The 17,269-nt window shown below is 38.5% G+C and overlaps 1 protein-coding gene across 1 annotated transcript in view; it reads left to right on the top strand.

Moving 5' to 3' along the window:
- Positions 1-5,032, top strand: part of UBE3D (ubiquitin protein ligase E3D) — a 135,643-nt gene extending 130,611 nt beyond the window's left edge. Inside the window, exon 10 of the mRNA XM_051777962.1 lies at positions 5,003-5,032. Within this exon, the coding sequence (XP_051633922.1) occupies positions 5,003-5,017 (15 nt within the window). The 3' untranslated portion in view covers positions 5,018-5,032. The remainder of the gene's footprint in view (positions 1-5,002) is intronic.
- The last annotated feature ends 12,237 nt before the right edge of the window (positions 5,033-17,269 follow it).

Below are 17,269 nucleotides of genomic sequence, written 5' to 3'. Positions count from 1 at the left end.
GATTTGGGAAGTATTTAGGTAATAAATATTCTTTGGTGAGTGAACCAAGTCAGCTGTGCAGCTGACTGTAGAGACCTCCTGTACCCTCACTTTCTTGGCTCACGCTTGTTATTGGCAATATCAATGAGCCAACTACCTCCCTCCACATTTATTCCCTGGCAGTAGGTGCATTTAACAGGGACAAGGACTCCCTTAATCTTTCCTAACCCAAGGAGGCCATTGTAGAAATCAGCTGATATGTGGGGCTGTCCTTGCTGAGTAGTTTCCTGGGGAAAGATTAAAACTAATAAACGTTTCCACATTTTTAAAAACAACAACCAGGTTTAAGCATTTTCTGGCCATCAAGAGATGTGATGATAAATCTCTGCTGTCACAGTCAAGGCAGAAGTGTAAGAATCAGCCACACAGCAAACTCACTGAGCCTTATGTGATAGCAAAGAAATGATGCTGGACAAGATGATGCCTTGAGAAAATTAGGCTTCTTATTTGTCCTGGTTTAAAAGTAAACTCATGGGAGAAGTGAACCCAACTTGAGAGAGATTACAAGGCAGAGTTACAATTTACTAAAAGATTACAATACAATGATACAGAGAAAACTGGTTTTAACCCACAAAGACAGATATATAACCCAGCTCTCTGGGACAAGAAGAGAACAGTGTTTGTTAGCCCCTCTGCTGAGCACCACGTATCCCCTGGGGGCAAAGTAAAAGGAAAGGAAACCTGTTGGTCCAGATGATAGTCACAGTTCTGTTGAAGTAATGATCACAGTCTTGTCTAGAGTGACAGTTGCAGTCCTGGTTGAAGTTCTGGTCCTCCTCTGGATCCCACGAGTGGTACCAGAAGTCCTCAAACCCCAAGATTATACATGTTCATGTGGGAACGCCCAGTACCTCCCCCAGGGCAAGGAGTTTCACAATGGGTGATTTAACTCTGTGAGTCATGGGATATTTTTGGAATCTTTGATGGTCCAGGTGTTGCAGCTGCCTATTATGCCAGTCCAGTATGGCCCATTAGCAGAGATGACCCTTCAGGCAGGGTGTGAAGGTGCTAATGCCTCCCTGGAGGGGAGTTATCACAGCTGAGTCATTGGTGTGAAGACAAAGAAACACTTCCCTGCCTCGCAGAGTTCTTTAACACCCAGCTTGTAGCCTGAGGTGTCAGATGTGCCCTAGGCAGCTGCTGCAAAAGATCCATTATCATCTATGTAGAATACACAGTTTTGGTTATACCCACGTAGTGACAAACTGGTACTGGCCCCTGTAACTAGGACATTATTTCAACAAATATTTGAAAACTTTTAGAATATGAAGGGACTGGTATTTAATTTGGATTTTGATGGCATGTTATTTAAAGGTTATGATTCTCAATTCTTTGATTGCTGGTGACAACAAGTGATACCAACCTCCCATGTTGCTATCCCCAAAAGTGTAGTACTGTTGGTGAAACTGGTTACCTTCCTTGGCCAAGTGGAGCCCTCGTTGCTTTGAGGCTCACCTTGATTTTTCACAGGACTGAAAAGAAGACTGGTACAGGGAATAAAATCATGCTGATGATGGCAGCATGGAATTCAGCTCGTTCATTCTGGGTGTAAAACAGAAAAAAACTTGTTTCAAAGAGTGCTGCTTAGCTGGGCTTGAACTGCAAAGCACCCCTGGATGCGGGAGGGGGCTGGAGCTTTCCTAGAGTCTCATCACAGATGTTATGGGTACACATGGAATCCAGGGGATTTGTTCTTTACAGTCCATCTTGACAGCTGCCCCTTACACTCCTGGAGCTTCTCTGACATGTATGAATGTCATCTTTGGGCACTGCTGGAGATTCAAGCTAGTCAGTATTGGGCTGTCACTTTGTATAGTGCTTATGAGAAACAAGTTGGTTTTATGCTTATATTATTATATTGTCATGCCTGCAAGCTAAAATTTATTCTCTCTTGAGTTAAATACTCTCTGCTGTTGGCACTTGGAGAATGGCAAATATCTGAGAAGATCAACATGATTTTTTCTAGTGACTTATATCTTCTTTAACAGGTACAGGTATCTTGTTTAACAGATTTATGGGATTGAAGCATGAAGAAAAGTTTACAAATCAAAGCAATAGCTGCCTAGCCTCAAATTCTGGTTTTATGCACACCTATCTGGCATTTTGTGTGGGGAAATGCCTCACTGGGAAAATAAACAGGGAAGCTACAAAAAGATTTGAAAGCTGCTCAAGATCTTGGTGAAGAAAGAAAAGAAAGAAAAAGAAGAATACAGTACTTTCCAATACATTTACTATTGGCCTTAAATTTTTTTATAAGCTTAATTATTCTGTTCTGGTTTTTGTCTGCTATCAAGAGGTAACATCAAAAGTTTCACTTTTACAACGCAAGAAAGGATTCCCAAAAATAAAGGATCTCATATAAAATACTCTAACTACATCTGACAAGAAAGAAAAGGTGATTTAATTAAATATTTTAAAACTAATTTGCTGTAATTTACCATAATATATTGGTTGCTGTTGTAGCTACATGCTTCTGTTTCAACACTGTTCATTTTTTTCTTGAGAAAAACAACCCCTCATTTTTTGGTTATGCTTTATACTCTTTTTTTTTCCTTTATGTAGTTGATTCTAACACAAAATAAATGGAAAATGTCGCACCTTTCCAACAGAGTACTTTGTCATAACAGAACTCTTTTGGGAATAACTTTGGAAAAGACAAGAACAACAGTGAATTGATTATTTGGCACAATGCCTGGTCTCACAAAATATAGATAATTTAGGTTAGAAGCAGGGTTTCCTGAATATTTTATCTTCCAATCCCATCTTGTCCCGTCAGAAACTTCCCCACAAACAGTAACCTGAATTAATATCAGCATAGGTTGTGTTAATGCTTTTTAAGTCTTTCCACCTGTCATAGCTAGGTCACAGTAAAAGCTGTTTGAATATATGTGAAAATAAAATGTCCATGCTGTTGAGGAGCATTCTAGTCCTTGAAACACATTTTGTCTTCTCTTTTTGTACTGTCCAGATATACCTAATAGCATCATATGTCCCAAAGCTACTCTCTGACTAAATTTGGCCACTGACTGGTGGTCTCAACTGACCTCAGTACTGGCTACAGTAGATTAATAGATTTACTATGTGTAGTAATCTACAATTGAAAAAGTCTTGTAAGATTAATTACATTTTTCTGGCGCTGGAACATCCACATAAATATGTTCAGGTTAGTCCTTAATGAAAAATAGATTCCCTAGTCTCTTGGTTTGAAACAAAGATGAGGAAACATAGTAAGGAGATGGACTGAGAGCAGTGGCAGAAGCACCATAAAGTGCTGGTGAACATATTGGAAAAAGTAACTTCTTGGGGACACCTATGTTCTGGATCTATGTCCCCATTATCCAGCCTGGGGTTTTCTGATTTCTAATCTGCATAAGGGCATTGTATCATGCTTGTTGGAAATGAAAGATAAAAAATAACTTCTTTTTTTCCCAAAAAGTATTAAGGTTCTGCCTCATTATACTTAGTGTATCCAAATAACAGATGATGTAGGGAGGACCAGAATGCAGAGTTTTGTTTGTCCTGGTGTTAATGAGCGTTTGAAATGCTGATGTGTAGGCAAATCTAATTTTGTTTTAATATTTTGCATATATATTACTGTATAATGCCTTGTGGGGGAAAAAGGAATTTAACATCTAAATATATTAATATTCAACAAAAAGTGGTACATACAGAACAGAAGGAGGAATAATTTTTCCCCTTAGAACATAGCAACCAATGTTAGTTCGGCTTGATGCAAGCTATTACAAAGTTTGTACCAATTCGTCTCTCTAATTTAGGGTGGAAAGATGTTAATTTGTTTCTTCAGGAAATACACAGTTCTTTATTGTTTTCATTTAGGCCCCCTCATCATAGTCTGAAATTATGTACACTGGCAGAAAGGGGTTTGGTATCCCTTTCAGTTTGGCAGTGAGAGATTTCACAAGTGCCTTAAGCCCAATCAGCACAAACTCCTAGAGGAAACAAAATGCTTGCTTTTAACATGTTGTAGGCAACCAGAGTTACACAGCTTCCTTAGCTGCTCTGGGCTGAAGCCTTTAATGAAGTCTATGTGTCCCTCTAGAAGATTCATGCTGGTATCACCTTATGACATTGATAATAGAGACACAGCAACAACTGGATTATGTTCTACGCCCTTATTATGACGACCAGAACACATGAGTACAGAGGTTCCTTCTGCTCTTAAAATATATCAATTAACTAACTTACTGGTTTACTTAATTTGATTCAGATAAGTTACAGAGATATTTTTATATTCAGAAAGTGGGAAGGAAGGAGAGAGAGAGGTTTAGAGTCAAGTGAGAATCAGTGATCTATCAGCTGATGCTATGATAATTGCTTTTACACTTAATTCATAGTGGTGCAAATATGACATCATTTTCATTGGGCTTTGTCATCCACTGAGGTTAACTGTAAGAGTTTCATAGAATCTGAGGGGCATTCCTGTCCTGGTGAGCAGTCATGCAAGGTTTTCATGAGCACAGTGATATTCAGTAGGAATTTTGCTGGCGTGAGATTAGACAGAGTAGACAGATGGTACAAAGGTCCTCAACCTCAAACTGCAAACTGTGTACCCAGAATTACAAATAAATAACGCAAGATGCTGCCATCATATACCATCTATATATAAAAGTGTCAAAAAGCAAGGCTTCCACCTAGCTCTGTGACTACTACAAAGAGCAGTGCATATATGAATAGATCTCTTTCAGATGAATTGTATGGATTAATGTGTTTCACAGGCTACAAAATATTTTGAAGGCATACAAGGTATGTTCTTAGCTTGCAAGCATTTAAAACACAATACACAGTTAGCTCCTCCTGACTTTCTTTGCCAGGCTTCTTCCTCATTCTCTCTTATATTGGAGCAACAATTTATCATGCAGTCTGCTTATCTTCCCCATTAAAGAGATTTCAGTTTAACTCATTGTTGCCCTCACACTATTGTATTTCTTTTCTTTTGATTCAGGTAATCCCTTCCTAAAAACCTGAAGTGCTGGAATTTGTAAGTAGAATAACCTTTACTTATAAGGTTGCAATGTTGGGGTTTTTTCTCCTCTAAAAAAAATTGATTTAATCCAACAAAATTCAATTAATTTCTTTCTCGAGTCTCTGTCAGCTGTACTAAACTAATATTCTAACATTGCAGTAGGGTCTATAATGTTGTTTACTGTCTTGGTACAGGGGTTACTCGATGAAATGTTGTAGATTGCACCCTGTGCAAAAAGAATCTCCCTTCTACTACAAAAGCCAGTCTGCTTCAGCTACTCACCCTCATGCCCTAGATTTGTACTCTGGCTTTTTGCCTGTACTGCTGTGTGCAAATGTAGTAGTCTCACTTCAATATGTGTAGACACCTCCAGTTTTCATTTGTAGTGTTTTGGCAAAATGGAAACTGCTTTGATATTTACTTTAGCTGGTGGTTGGAATACAGGTTTATAAATTTAGAAGTAGACTTCCTTTTAAAAACTAATGATTTAAGTGGAATGTAAACACAAGCAAACCTTGACGTATATGAAATATAACAGTTCCAAGACAGTAGTTTGGTGAGTGTACATAGACACTTATCTCCTTCTTTTTCTCCCCCAAGTGGATGTTTTTGTGATTCTTTTGTTCCCTTTGGGACTTCTTTTTACAAAACCAAAATTAAAATAAACAATTCAAAGATGACTTCAGAATATTTTTTCTGTTTATACCTTCTAGTGGGATATAGTTCCTCTAGAGCATTGGAATGTTATTCAAAGAGGAAAACAACTTTCCAAATAATTTTTCATTAGTTTTCATTGTTTAAATTATTTCCAGGTGATACTTTTCACTAGATCTTTTAAAATCAATTTTTTAATTTCTCTCGGTGTCAGCCTACACAACTCCCAACTGCATGCACATTTTTTCACCGAATGCAATAAAATGAGTTTGATTCAGAGGGATTTTGCTCTTTTTTTCTTACTCTTAAGCTAAGTTACTTCTTAACATTTCAAGATTTCTTCCACTTTCAGAAACTCTCAGAGGGAGCAGGAGAAAAATTAAAGGTGGGATTAATTACTATTTTAACACTCTTCAGCAGTTGAGAGAAATTGAGAAAAAAAGAATGAAATTAGAAAACAACAGGCATTTGGTGATAAAGAGAGAAAATGAGGAAAGAATAGAGAGATCTCCCCCCCAAATTTCATGGTTGGTTTTCAACATCTAATACTGAATGAAAGCAAAACTGTTAAACAAACTGGAAATATTTGTTTTGTTTAAGATACTCCTAATGAAAACATTTGATGAATATCAAAATGAAGCTAAAGCTACCTAAATTACCCCTAATTTGGGATTTGCTTAGAATTCACATATTACTTGCAGATGTGATTATGGCAGGATCCTGTTTGCCCTTTGCAAAATACCTAAGTAGCTGAAGCACTTGAACTATGAGGAGGACTGAACCCAGGTGCTCCCTGTGTATCCTGAGAGAGGCACCTTTCCAAACTGTTAGCATTCAGAGCATCATATGTCTGGAAACGCAGTAGTCGAGGGACAGATTTGGAGAAGCTGATGTGGACAAAGCAGGCAAACAGCTATAGCTAAAATGTATATGCATTTATATTAGATCATAATTAAAAAGCCAGGAAATAGTTCTGAGGCCTCAGACAAAATTAATCTGATTTTAAGATGAGTATTTTGCAGTTCTGGTTTTTTTGTTTGGTTTTTTTTTTTTTTTTAAATTTGACATCACAAAGCTGTCAATGAGTGTACATTCCCAGCATGGATTGAGAAACTAGACTGAAACAGTCTTCTCTAGTTAAGGACTCACTTCAAAGTCTGATAAAGCACACTTGACTATAGGGCAGAGAAGAGTGCAGTACTCACACAGCAAAGTGCTGCTGGCGATTCAAGAATGGCCACGACAGAGGAGGCAAGAGTGACTGTGAGCTGAAAGTCACCCAGCACAGCACAACTTGGGTCTTCATTCCCTGGAAAAACCTCTCATGACCAAAAACTACTTAAGATTCCAAACAAAGGCATTCAATGGGCAGAAACAACATATAGAGAATTTCAGACTAGAAATGGGATGCAGGAATGTAGCTGAGTGGTGAAATGCCCTTGAGTATGTAATGGATTTCATGCCACTCCAAGTCTTTAAACTGAAACTAAACCCTGTGCAGACAGGTATTCTGTGTGTGGGAGAAGTCACCCAAGAGCTCCAGATTGTAAAGCTTCGATTCACTGTGCCATGTGAGCACAAAATGGCAGATCTGAGCACTGGAACTGATGTCTTAGTTAACAGTGGGTACAATTGCAGTGAGTAATGACTTAATTTTAATTCTTCAGCTTTGAATTTGCTCCCAAATATACTCACTGTACATGCTCAGCCAGAAGATATTCAGGGTACCAGCTCATTCTTAGACCTGTGTGTGGATTCATGGTTTCCTCCACCCCCATGGTTTCTTCATGGTGCCCTGTCATGAAGAGGAGCAGAGGCACAGTGCTGCTGGTGATATTATGAAAGAGATTAGATTGAAGGAGCTGCTAAAAGCCTCATAGATCTTCCATATCCTGCATATACTATTACAACAGCTCCACAGAAATGTAAAATTTGGGATGTAAACAAGGAGAACTAGTGGAGTATTAAAACAGGATTGAGACCAGGACCAGAGAAACTACCAGAAGTTTGTGAAGTGGTGAGAAAATCTGCCATCCTTGAAAAGATTTGGAAGATTGAGAGTAAATGTTATTGGTTTCATCCACTTTTTCCTGTGTTTGCTAAAGAGAAAGGAAAAAAAATCCAGGTGCTTGGATCAGTCTCGATGTTTATTAGAATAAAATCTTAGCAGAGCGCAAAGCATTTCTGAGAAATAAGAAAAGGACAGAATGGCAATTCTGAAAACAGAATTGCAAAAAAAGGTAATATAAAAGCAATGTGCAATTTGGTAATAGTGTGCTAAGTAAGTTATTATAGTGCAAGAGTCTTGGAGAAACTAGATGTATTCTCAGGTCTGTTCAGTTTAAAAAGAAACATAAAGGTTCTGTAAAGAGTGTTAATGTGTTGTATATATTATCTTCTACCTGAAATGGGAATGTTAATGATTTGCAAAGAAAGTTATTGTGAGACTAATTTATTTAAAAGAACTCTTTGAAGCTTGTGCTGTGGGCTGATGTGGAGCTTGATTTAGGATGAGCAACCAGGACAATTGCCTCCAAAGAGGAGCTTTGCAAGCTTAAAATGAGGGATAGAGGAAGAGAACATGTGCAGGCTAAAGAGAATATGGCCATCACTTAGCAAATCTAATGGCAATTTTAAGAAAACTCAGGACATTTCTTCTTTTCTAGTGCAAAATGCTGTGTGGTAGGGATTTCTTTTTGTTCTTTCCTTCCCCCCCACCCCTTGTTGTGGTTGTTGGGCACTCCAATCATGAGACTCATCCCACCAGGTTGCACCTATGCCAATGATGTCAATGGTGTCAAATTTCTGGGACTAGGACAAAGATTTTGAGCTGTAATTATAACATTAGGCAGCCTAAGTAGAAGGCTCAAATAAATTTATCCTTGTTGATGAAAAGAAAATCAAAATAGTACACAGTTTTCCTTGAGACTGCTTCATGGATTTTAGATGGTTTTGTTTATTTATTTATTTTTAACTTTGAACAGTAGCTTTCTAAATACAAAGCTTTGAAACATGGTTTGTTCTCTGGCCATTTCTTGCACATTATAAGCCATCTGAGTCAGAGTGCTTGGACCAACTTTGCAGATCTCAGTTGAAGATTTTAATACATTCATTTAGGTCAGTCATAGTGAAAATAAGGGCCCAGATTTGATTTTGTGCCCTGTGGTAGTGGGAAGGTGAGTGGGGACACTTCTTTGAGTGAAAGGCTCAGGTGGGAGATGAAACCTGACATGAAAGGACTAGATGACCACTTCCATATCTGCAAACTGAATGTGGCCAAAATGTAATGTTCTGTACAGATCACCTGTGTCTATTTAATTTAGAGCTATGATTGTTTATCAAAACACAGGAAATTTCTTGATCAGCTTGACATTTCTTTCCTACTACCCCAGGTTCCCTTTCCTCTCACATCCAGATTCACTTGGAAATCTGCTGTTCAGAAAAAGTAGCTGAGGCTTTGCAAGCACAGCCTGGTAGAAACTCAGGGAAAAACCACTGTATATTTAGGTGATATGGTAATTTCATACTTTCTAACAGGCATTTACCAATGACTGCAAAATTATTGTTAACTTTCTAAATCTTTTGCAGCTGACGCTGTTGAAGAAAACATACTGAAAACCTAGAAAGAGCTGCTGTACTCCCAAGTAACTACAGTGCCCCTGAGATAGCATATGTCTTCAAAACAGAACTGAACTCCGCTTACTTCTGATAGAGTCATCCATGCTGAGGGATTAAGTTACACTGATGGGTACAAGTAAAATGGAAGCTTGCAAAATGAGATTTCAAATATATAAAATATATAAACAGGTTTCTGTTGATGGCAACGTAATAAAGGAGGTAATTCCCTAAACATATTGTTCCCATTTTGTTTCTAATTACAGTGAATTACAAGGTTAGTTCTGCTCTTCAGGTGTACTTTAATTACTCTCCCAATGTTGACTTTCTGCATTATGATTCTTTTAACATGCCTTAAGAAATAGACGTTTAATTATCCAGATGTCACTCAATAAATCTTAACTTCTACTCTGAATCAGAAAAGCTGACATTAATGGACATAGAAGCACTGGGATTTCATAAATAATTTCCTTTTTATGTTCCTTGAGCTCTTTGTTATAGTAAGGAAAATGTCTGTAATGAAAGAAAATTAAACTGGTGTTTGTAAGCACTTAATTTAATGAAAGATAGCTCCACAAAGTAAAAACATGATTCTAACATTATGTAAGTGTTGATGTTTCATAACATATAGGAAAGGTGACTGGCAACAGTGAGGTTAGCAGTGTGGTATGACTATAGCCAGATGTGTTGTCTCGCTGTACTTCACATCATCTTGTCTATACTTATTCATGAATTTATAGAGTTACATGCAAAAACCGTATTATACACATACATTATTATACTGTGGAGACCTGTGATGAATGGCATTCATCATGATAATGGTGCACAGCATCTCAGTGCACCCATTAATCCACCACTTGGAGGTTCCTGAATATTTCCAGCAGCCTTTAGGCCAAATGAACAGGGCCAGGTTCTCAGGTTGGTGACATGCTGAAACATTAAAGTGCTTCAAAAGCTGGCTGATCTCTTCAGACATGTTATTCCACTGTTTCTAAGAAAGTTTTTGGGGCTCTCCACAGTAACTTGCAGCAGTACAGTCCCTTTCCCTGACCTTGTCTTCTTAGGGTCACTGACTTGTCAGAGACCTCAACCCTAATCCCATTCCTTAAGTAATCTTGGTTTAAATTATATGAACCTCTTTATTACAGCCACATCATTTCCTTCCCCCATTCTCTCTATGTCAACACTACTTTGACCTTCCTTTGCAATGTCACTGAATGTGGCCAGAGTCCCATAAAAGAGTACAACAAGGCATGTTCTTCCATTAATGATTGTAGTGCGAAACTCCTATTAAAATTAATGGGCACTCCATGTGCACTGGAGAGTAAAAATATCCCCCCTATTCTCACATGCTATTTTAGTCTCTTCATTCTTTCTAACCTATGTTTCCACTCCCATTACACCTAATGAATGCCATGGGAATGCAATTCCTCCCCCTGAGGCTAGTGGCATCAAAGCTGTCCATCAGGCTGAGATTCATAGTGATGGTGCCCAGAGTCTCTTCTTCAAAATGGAACCAGGCACACGTTCTGTAGTTCTTGTGAGACCATGTTTTAGCACTTTCCAAGAGTGATAATGTATGATAATAATACTGAACCTTTTTAGAAACCAACCCAAATAAAACGGTAGTGACATTAGGAAATATGCTATTCCTGAAAGGTATCTGTCAAGGATTAATTGCTTTCCCAGTCTTGGTCTTTGTCTCTTTTGTAATGGCCAGCCTACTTTTTGGCAGAACGAGCACAGCTTTTAAAAGTTGGACTCTCAGCTGAAAGGTACCTTTCTGTTAATCTGGTAAACTGACTGCTAGTTCTCTTCTTGCACCTCCAGAACAGATTTTTCCATAACTTCTCTATGCTTTACTTGGAAATAGCAGCAGTCTATACATTTTATAAATAGTATGATCTCATCCAAGCGACATAAACAAAGAAAATAAGAAAAAGGAAATTAATTTTGTATGTGAATCGTTAAAGCTAACGTGTTTGATAAAGCTTCTGAAAACTGGTGAGAAAATATTACATAAATATCTCTTTCAAAATGTGATGAAAATATTTCAGATGGACATCCATAGCCTTAACACAGCCCACTTAGAAGAAAAAACCTCATGATTCAAAAAATCTTTAAAGAAAGATTTTGCTTAATTGAAGAGAACGCATTACAAACACTACCAAGCCTCTGCATTTGTTAGCATGAAAAACATGAAACTTCCCATGTGATCTCTCCTGCTCTGAGTTGTCCAAAGGCAGCAGCGACTGGAGTGAGGGCTCAGTGAGAGCTGCTCCCAGGAGAGCCTGCAAACCCACACTGCAGCACTGGGAGGTTGTGGCTGCTGGTGCAAGGAGAGGTAATGCAGCCTGACACTGGCTTTGCTCTTATGCTGGCTGCCAGTGAAACATCAGAAGATTGAAAACAGGGAAAGGAATCACAGGAGCACTGTCAGAGCTGTTTTCTAAGCTCGTGCAGAAAGATGAATTTTCCTGTTGTATGGCTGAAATCAGAGCGGAGCTCTGGGCATGCACAGCCAGAGAACCTGGTGTGACTCCCTGCGTGGTCTCAGCTACTTGTCCGTGCAGGGAAGGCAGTGGCCTGTTTTGGGAAAATGGACCAGCATGAGGCAGAATGAGTGCCTGAACTCCCAACTCCCTTCACAGGAATGCAATCTGGGTGAGAGCTTTCCTGGTGGGTCTTTTAGACAATCTTGAAGACCCTACTGCAGCTCTCTCCGTGCCTAGACCAGTGGGTAGTCTGAGTGACCAAACCCGTTCTCTTCTAGGCAGACATTGCCTCTGATGTTTATGTTGAAATTTTTCATTTTTGGTGTATAAAACCAAATTACTCCCGACTGATTAGAACTCTATGTTGAACTCTAGATTGGCAATACCATGTCTGGGCTGGAATTTCCTGCCCAAACCATGTTTTTTACTTCCACCTGTGCCTAAGCTCTCCTAAAGGAAATTGCTCTTGAGTTGCTTAATTGAACTCTGAGTTTAGGAAGGCATTACCCATTCAGAAACCCTCCAGTGAATTCTCATTTGTGCTAAATCGACCAGGTGACTCATCACCACTTTTTAAGATAAAAATTCCCATAACAGTACTACAGTAATAGCTTCAACCAATAAAAGTGAATAGTATCAGGCAAAATAGCCATTCAGTGATGAAATGGCATTTCCCAAAAGACAAAGTTTTGGGACCATACAATACCCTCTTTGTATGCTTGTCTATCTTATAACTGTGCCTTTCCTTGCCTCTTGAGAGCTGGACTTTTAGTAGGGGTTCCCATCTGGATGATTATGTTGCTGTATAACTTAATAATATACTTCACATGTGCCATATTAGAATACGTGAGGTGCCTTTTAACTACTTTATAATGATTTATTGTCCTCACTGAAATCTAGTAAAGCTATCTGTGAAAAAAGAATCTTAAAGTAGCTGAGATTTTGTAACTTTCTTTTTAGGCAGTAAATTTCCTACCTCAGAAAAGGACTTCTGCTTTTCAAGAGTGCTCTGTCAGTTGCCAGAGAAAAGGAAAGGAGGTGACCACCCATAAGGAACAAACAAAAGCCATTGATCCTGGAACAAACTGAAAAAAATGAGATTTTGGGTTGTGTTTCTTTGGTAAGAAGGAATCATCCAAGCTACAAGCAGGTTTCTAGGTAGCATTTGCTTCCTTGTGAATATTCAGTTTGTGTCATTGGTTGAATGAAGGAGACCTGCACTTGTCTGACTTGTTAAAAGTAACTCTGCTTATTTCATAAAGTGGTTTATACATTTCAGCAAAAGTTAAATACATAAGAACTAATGAATTCAAGGAAGAAAACCATCTTCACTGATCTTGGGAACAGTGCTAAAGTTGGGACTGATAAATAGGCATGTGAAGCCAGAAATTAATAAATGCAGTGCTGTATCAGGATTGAGTAGATACAGGGGGCTGGGGTGGCTTCTTGTTTATCAAATCAAACTTCAGTTCTTTTTGTTTTCCAGATCTTCTCTGCTTTTGGTTTCTGTTTCAGAAGGTGTATTTGACCAGCATGGTATCTTGTGCAGCGCTGAAGTGAACCATATAGCTAGGGCAGACAGTAAAAACAAAGCCTTCTTACATGACTTGGGGCTGACATGAGCTTGCCTGGGCTCAGGAGGGATGACAGGCTGAGTCCTGGGCTTGTCTTCCTCCAGGAGTAAGTCTTCCTCTGGTAAGAGAACTGTCCAATGGAGATGAATTTTTTTCTATATTGTTGATTTTCGTCTTCTATTTCTCTGTGGATTTTTGTCTTGCTTTGTCTTCAAAAAAAGAGAACCTCTCAAAAATGACACAAATAACAGAAGTTTCTGTGCATCTCAGCTGTTTCTCTTTTATCCCCAAAGGAACCTTCCATCCATCTTTGATAACATCTGAAATGACAGTTAGGGGACTTCAGGTCTTCTCGTTATCTTTTTTTTTTTTCTTAAGACAACCACCTCAGCACGTATGATATTTTGATTACTCTCTAGTATTTATTCATCAGTAAGTGCTTTTCCAGTAACCTCTCCTAATCATATTGCTTAGACTGTCTGAAGAGCATTCCTTTGCTCCAATAAACAATAAGCTAGTAGATTTGCCCATATGTTTTCTTTAATTTCTTTAAAATAGAACAAGAAAATAACATTGTCTTGGGCTGTGCTTTTCTTTTTTTTTATTTTTACAAAAGAGGCTAGTGTTGTTGCATATTTGAAATAGCTTCATGAGTTGTCCAGGCAGGTGCAGGAGATGGGGAAGCACAGAGTCATTCACCTTTTCCACCAAAGCCAACTGTTGAATCAGCAGCAGCAGTGGCATTGCACCCTTCTGTGTTCCTGAATGACCATGGCAGTTGTTTTCACAGTCAAATGATTATCAGTTGCCATTTCAGTCATGCTGAGTAGGAAGCTGCAGTTGTAATCAGTGGCAAAATTTTAACTAACAAGTTAAGTACTTCTTATCAACAGCTGTTTGAGAAATAAGGCAAGATTATTTAGTGGGTCCCTTGGATCTATGAAATACTTCTGAAATAATTCTTAGATTATATTGACTTTTACATACAGCATGTAATGTCACATTGCATGTTTGGGGTGTCAGCATGGTCCAAGGATCATTCCCAACAGGATGGTTAGGTGCACACACAGGGGTCAGAGGTGACAGCATAAATGTAGGCAACACTATGCCAGAGGGCATCAAGAATTGGAAACTGGCACACTGTGTTAGGTAGCAAAAAGACTGTCTTTACTTTCCAGGTCTAAGCCTATTTCCTAGTGATTATTTTCATTATTACTCTTAATTTGGAAATTTTCCAAATATACACCAAAATTTTTTATTTACTTGAAAAACAACTTTGCTATACCTAGAATCTACTTTTCCTTTTCTAATGGAAATCTGAGACCTTAAGGTTACTGCATGGCTCATCGATCTGTCTTCAAAAAAATCTGATGAGCAACTACAATAGACTTTATCCTGTTAACACTGAGATATTAAATATCTCGGATTCAGGACAATCTCCCCTTTACTCATCCAAGCACTGCTTTCTCTTTTAGTTGAAGACATTTCAACGAAAAGCAAACAGCCACTTCTGAAATGCCCTGTCTTGTCATGTTTCACAGATAATGGAAAAAATTCACCTTCATGTCCCACCAAAGTGCTGCTTACAGCTTCAAGTAGTTCTAAAGTGAGATTCATGACACTTACCATAGGTGAAGGCATCTTCCTTGCTGCAACTACAACTTTCCTAATACCTGAGGAGAATGCCACAATGTGGCAGGTAACAGAGGAGGTTATTTAGTAGCCTGGTTAGTTTGGTGAGGGCGGTATCGGAGCCATAGTTTAGGTCATGCCTTTTGTCAATGGAGATAAAAAAAGACATGACGAGACATTATCTTGTCTCTGAAGTTAATTTGTGACACCCAGGAGGGAAAATTGTGTCTGCAGTCTGCTGCGGCAGGTGGTGATACTCTGAGATACAACATTCAGAAGGAAAATGGTCACTGGGGTGGGCAAAAGTTGTCCCCACTTTTGGGTTCATTACACATGAAGAAAGATGTTTTCATCCAGGGGCTGAAGTGGGACTGGAGAAAAACAGTCTGAGCGTTTCTGAGTATTGACATGTGGGAGATAAAAACGTGGCGTGCCATTCTTCCAGCCTGTATTATAGTATCTAGAAATGTTAATCAGTATCTTTGCAGAGTTAATACAGTTTGCTTAATACAAATTTACTTACAATAACTGCAGCCACTGTTTCTGTATGAAGATGGTGGCTAGATAGATATCAAGATGAGCAGAACTGAATAAAGAGGAGCCACTGTTATCCTTTCAAGATGGTTTTGAATTGGTAAGCTCCCCCTGAGTCCTGTGCTCACCAGGTACCTTGTCCAGATGTTCTGACCTTTCAGACAGTCTTGTGCTACTTCAGTCTTCCCAGTCTCCTCCTCTTCTCCCTCTGAAAGTCTCCAGTCTCCTCACATCCATGCAGTTATGAGTGTGAAACACCCTGTCACCTCTCTGAAAACCGAATACTCCTTCCTAGTGATGGTAAGACCCTAACTTAACTCCAAACTCCATGGCAGCATGCTAGTAGATAATATCCATTATTTTTATATCTGTACCTTAGGGCTGTTCTTTGTCCTGAACAGGACATTTTTCTGATGATCTGGGTAGGAGTTATTCTAATTGTGAACAAGTTTAGACGAGTGTCATTCTCTCAGTTCAGTAAATCGAATCAGCCTGTAGGTAGACAGCTACTGCATGGAAATATTGTTTGCATCTCCTCTTCATGCACCAATATCCCATTGTTTGACATATGACTAATTGCATAAGCTGGAAAATACTATAGGACCGGTTGTGTTCAACAGGTCACGCTTGTCTGTTTTTATCAGAATCACAATTAGGAGTGAGCAGTTTTTTCCAACTAAAATAAAAATAGAGCGAGAACCTTACCCTCTTCTCAGATGAAGCCTGTCTTGAGTTTTGGGAAGATTTTGTCAACTTTTCTCATCCATTTTACTTTTTTGTTTTTCTGCATGTCCTCATAATGGGCAAGAAATGCAAGTAAAAGCATTAAAACACTTTTCAAGTGATATAAGAGAAATATTTGTAGCCTGGACATAAAAATATTTTAAAAAATGGGAAAAAGGAGCTTGTTCCTAAAGGCATAAACTGGGTTTAGACAGTTGACTGATGGAAGCAGATACCCTCTGCTATTCAATGGACACCACCTCAGGTTTTGACTCCTTTTACATGGTTTTCATAGAATCTTTAAAAATTTTTGCCTATATTGCTTTTTCCAGGGCTTCACTGTGCTTTCAAATACAATTCAAACCCTGAGTTTGAGAACTGTACAGTTTGTGTGCACAGTCCCTGTACACCCCAAGCTATGTGCACCTTCACACACGAGCATGCACAGCTACAGCCTTTGCCAGTCTTTTCCTGGTTTAGCTCATTGTTCTCTAAGCTCTCTGTATGGTTTATAATATTTTATCTTGCTGGCTTTAGAGCAACATAATTTTTTTTTTTCCTGGGTAGCTTTCATTTTGTTAATATTTATGCTCTTATCTTTCTGATGCTCATTATATTATCATCTCAGCACTGCATGGTTTTGCTAACCTCTCCATCTTAGCACACATGCCTATACACAGAATGCATTTTATAGATCCCCAGCAAAAATTGTTTACAAGGTATTAGTAACATTTACAGAGGTGTTTGAGCAAGTAGGAAATTAAACTGAATTCCGATTAGTTTTAAACACCTACATTTTCTTTCTCAAAGCCAGCTCTGATCCCAACGGATTTAAAATGTGAGTATTATGCCTATAGTTTCAAAGGTGTCTCCTGAGATTTTCTTTGGTTTTGCTTCATGAAGAGGATCAAAATCTCAACTTTTAAAGGACTCATGCTTTCTTGAAATATTGTCAGACTCAACAGTATTTTTTTCTGTATCTCATCACATAGCTACTGCCATTTTATCATGAAAACCAT

Source organism: Manacus candei, unplaced genomic scaffold (genome assembly GCF_025592945.1).
Source record: "Manacus candei isolate 608988 ecotype Guabito, Panama unplaced genomic scaffold, ASM2559294v1 h1tg000011l, whole genome shotgun sequence".
Classification (NCBI taxonomy): domain Eukaryota; kingdom Metazoa; phylum Chordata; class Aves; order Passeriformes; family Pipridae; genus Manacus; species Manacus candei.
Note: the sequence above shows the minus strand (reverse complement) of the source record. Positions and strands in the feature narration are given on the sequence as shown.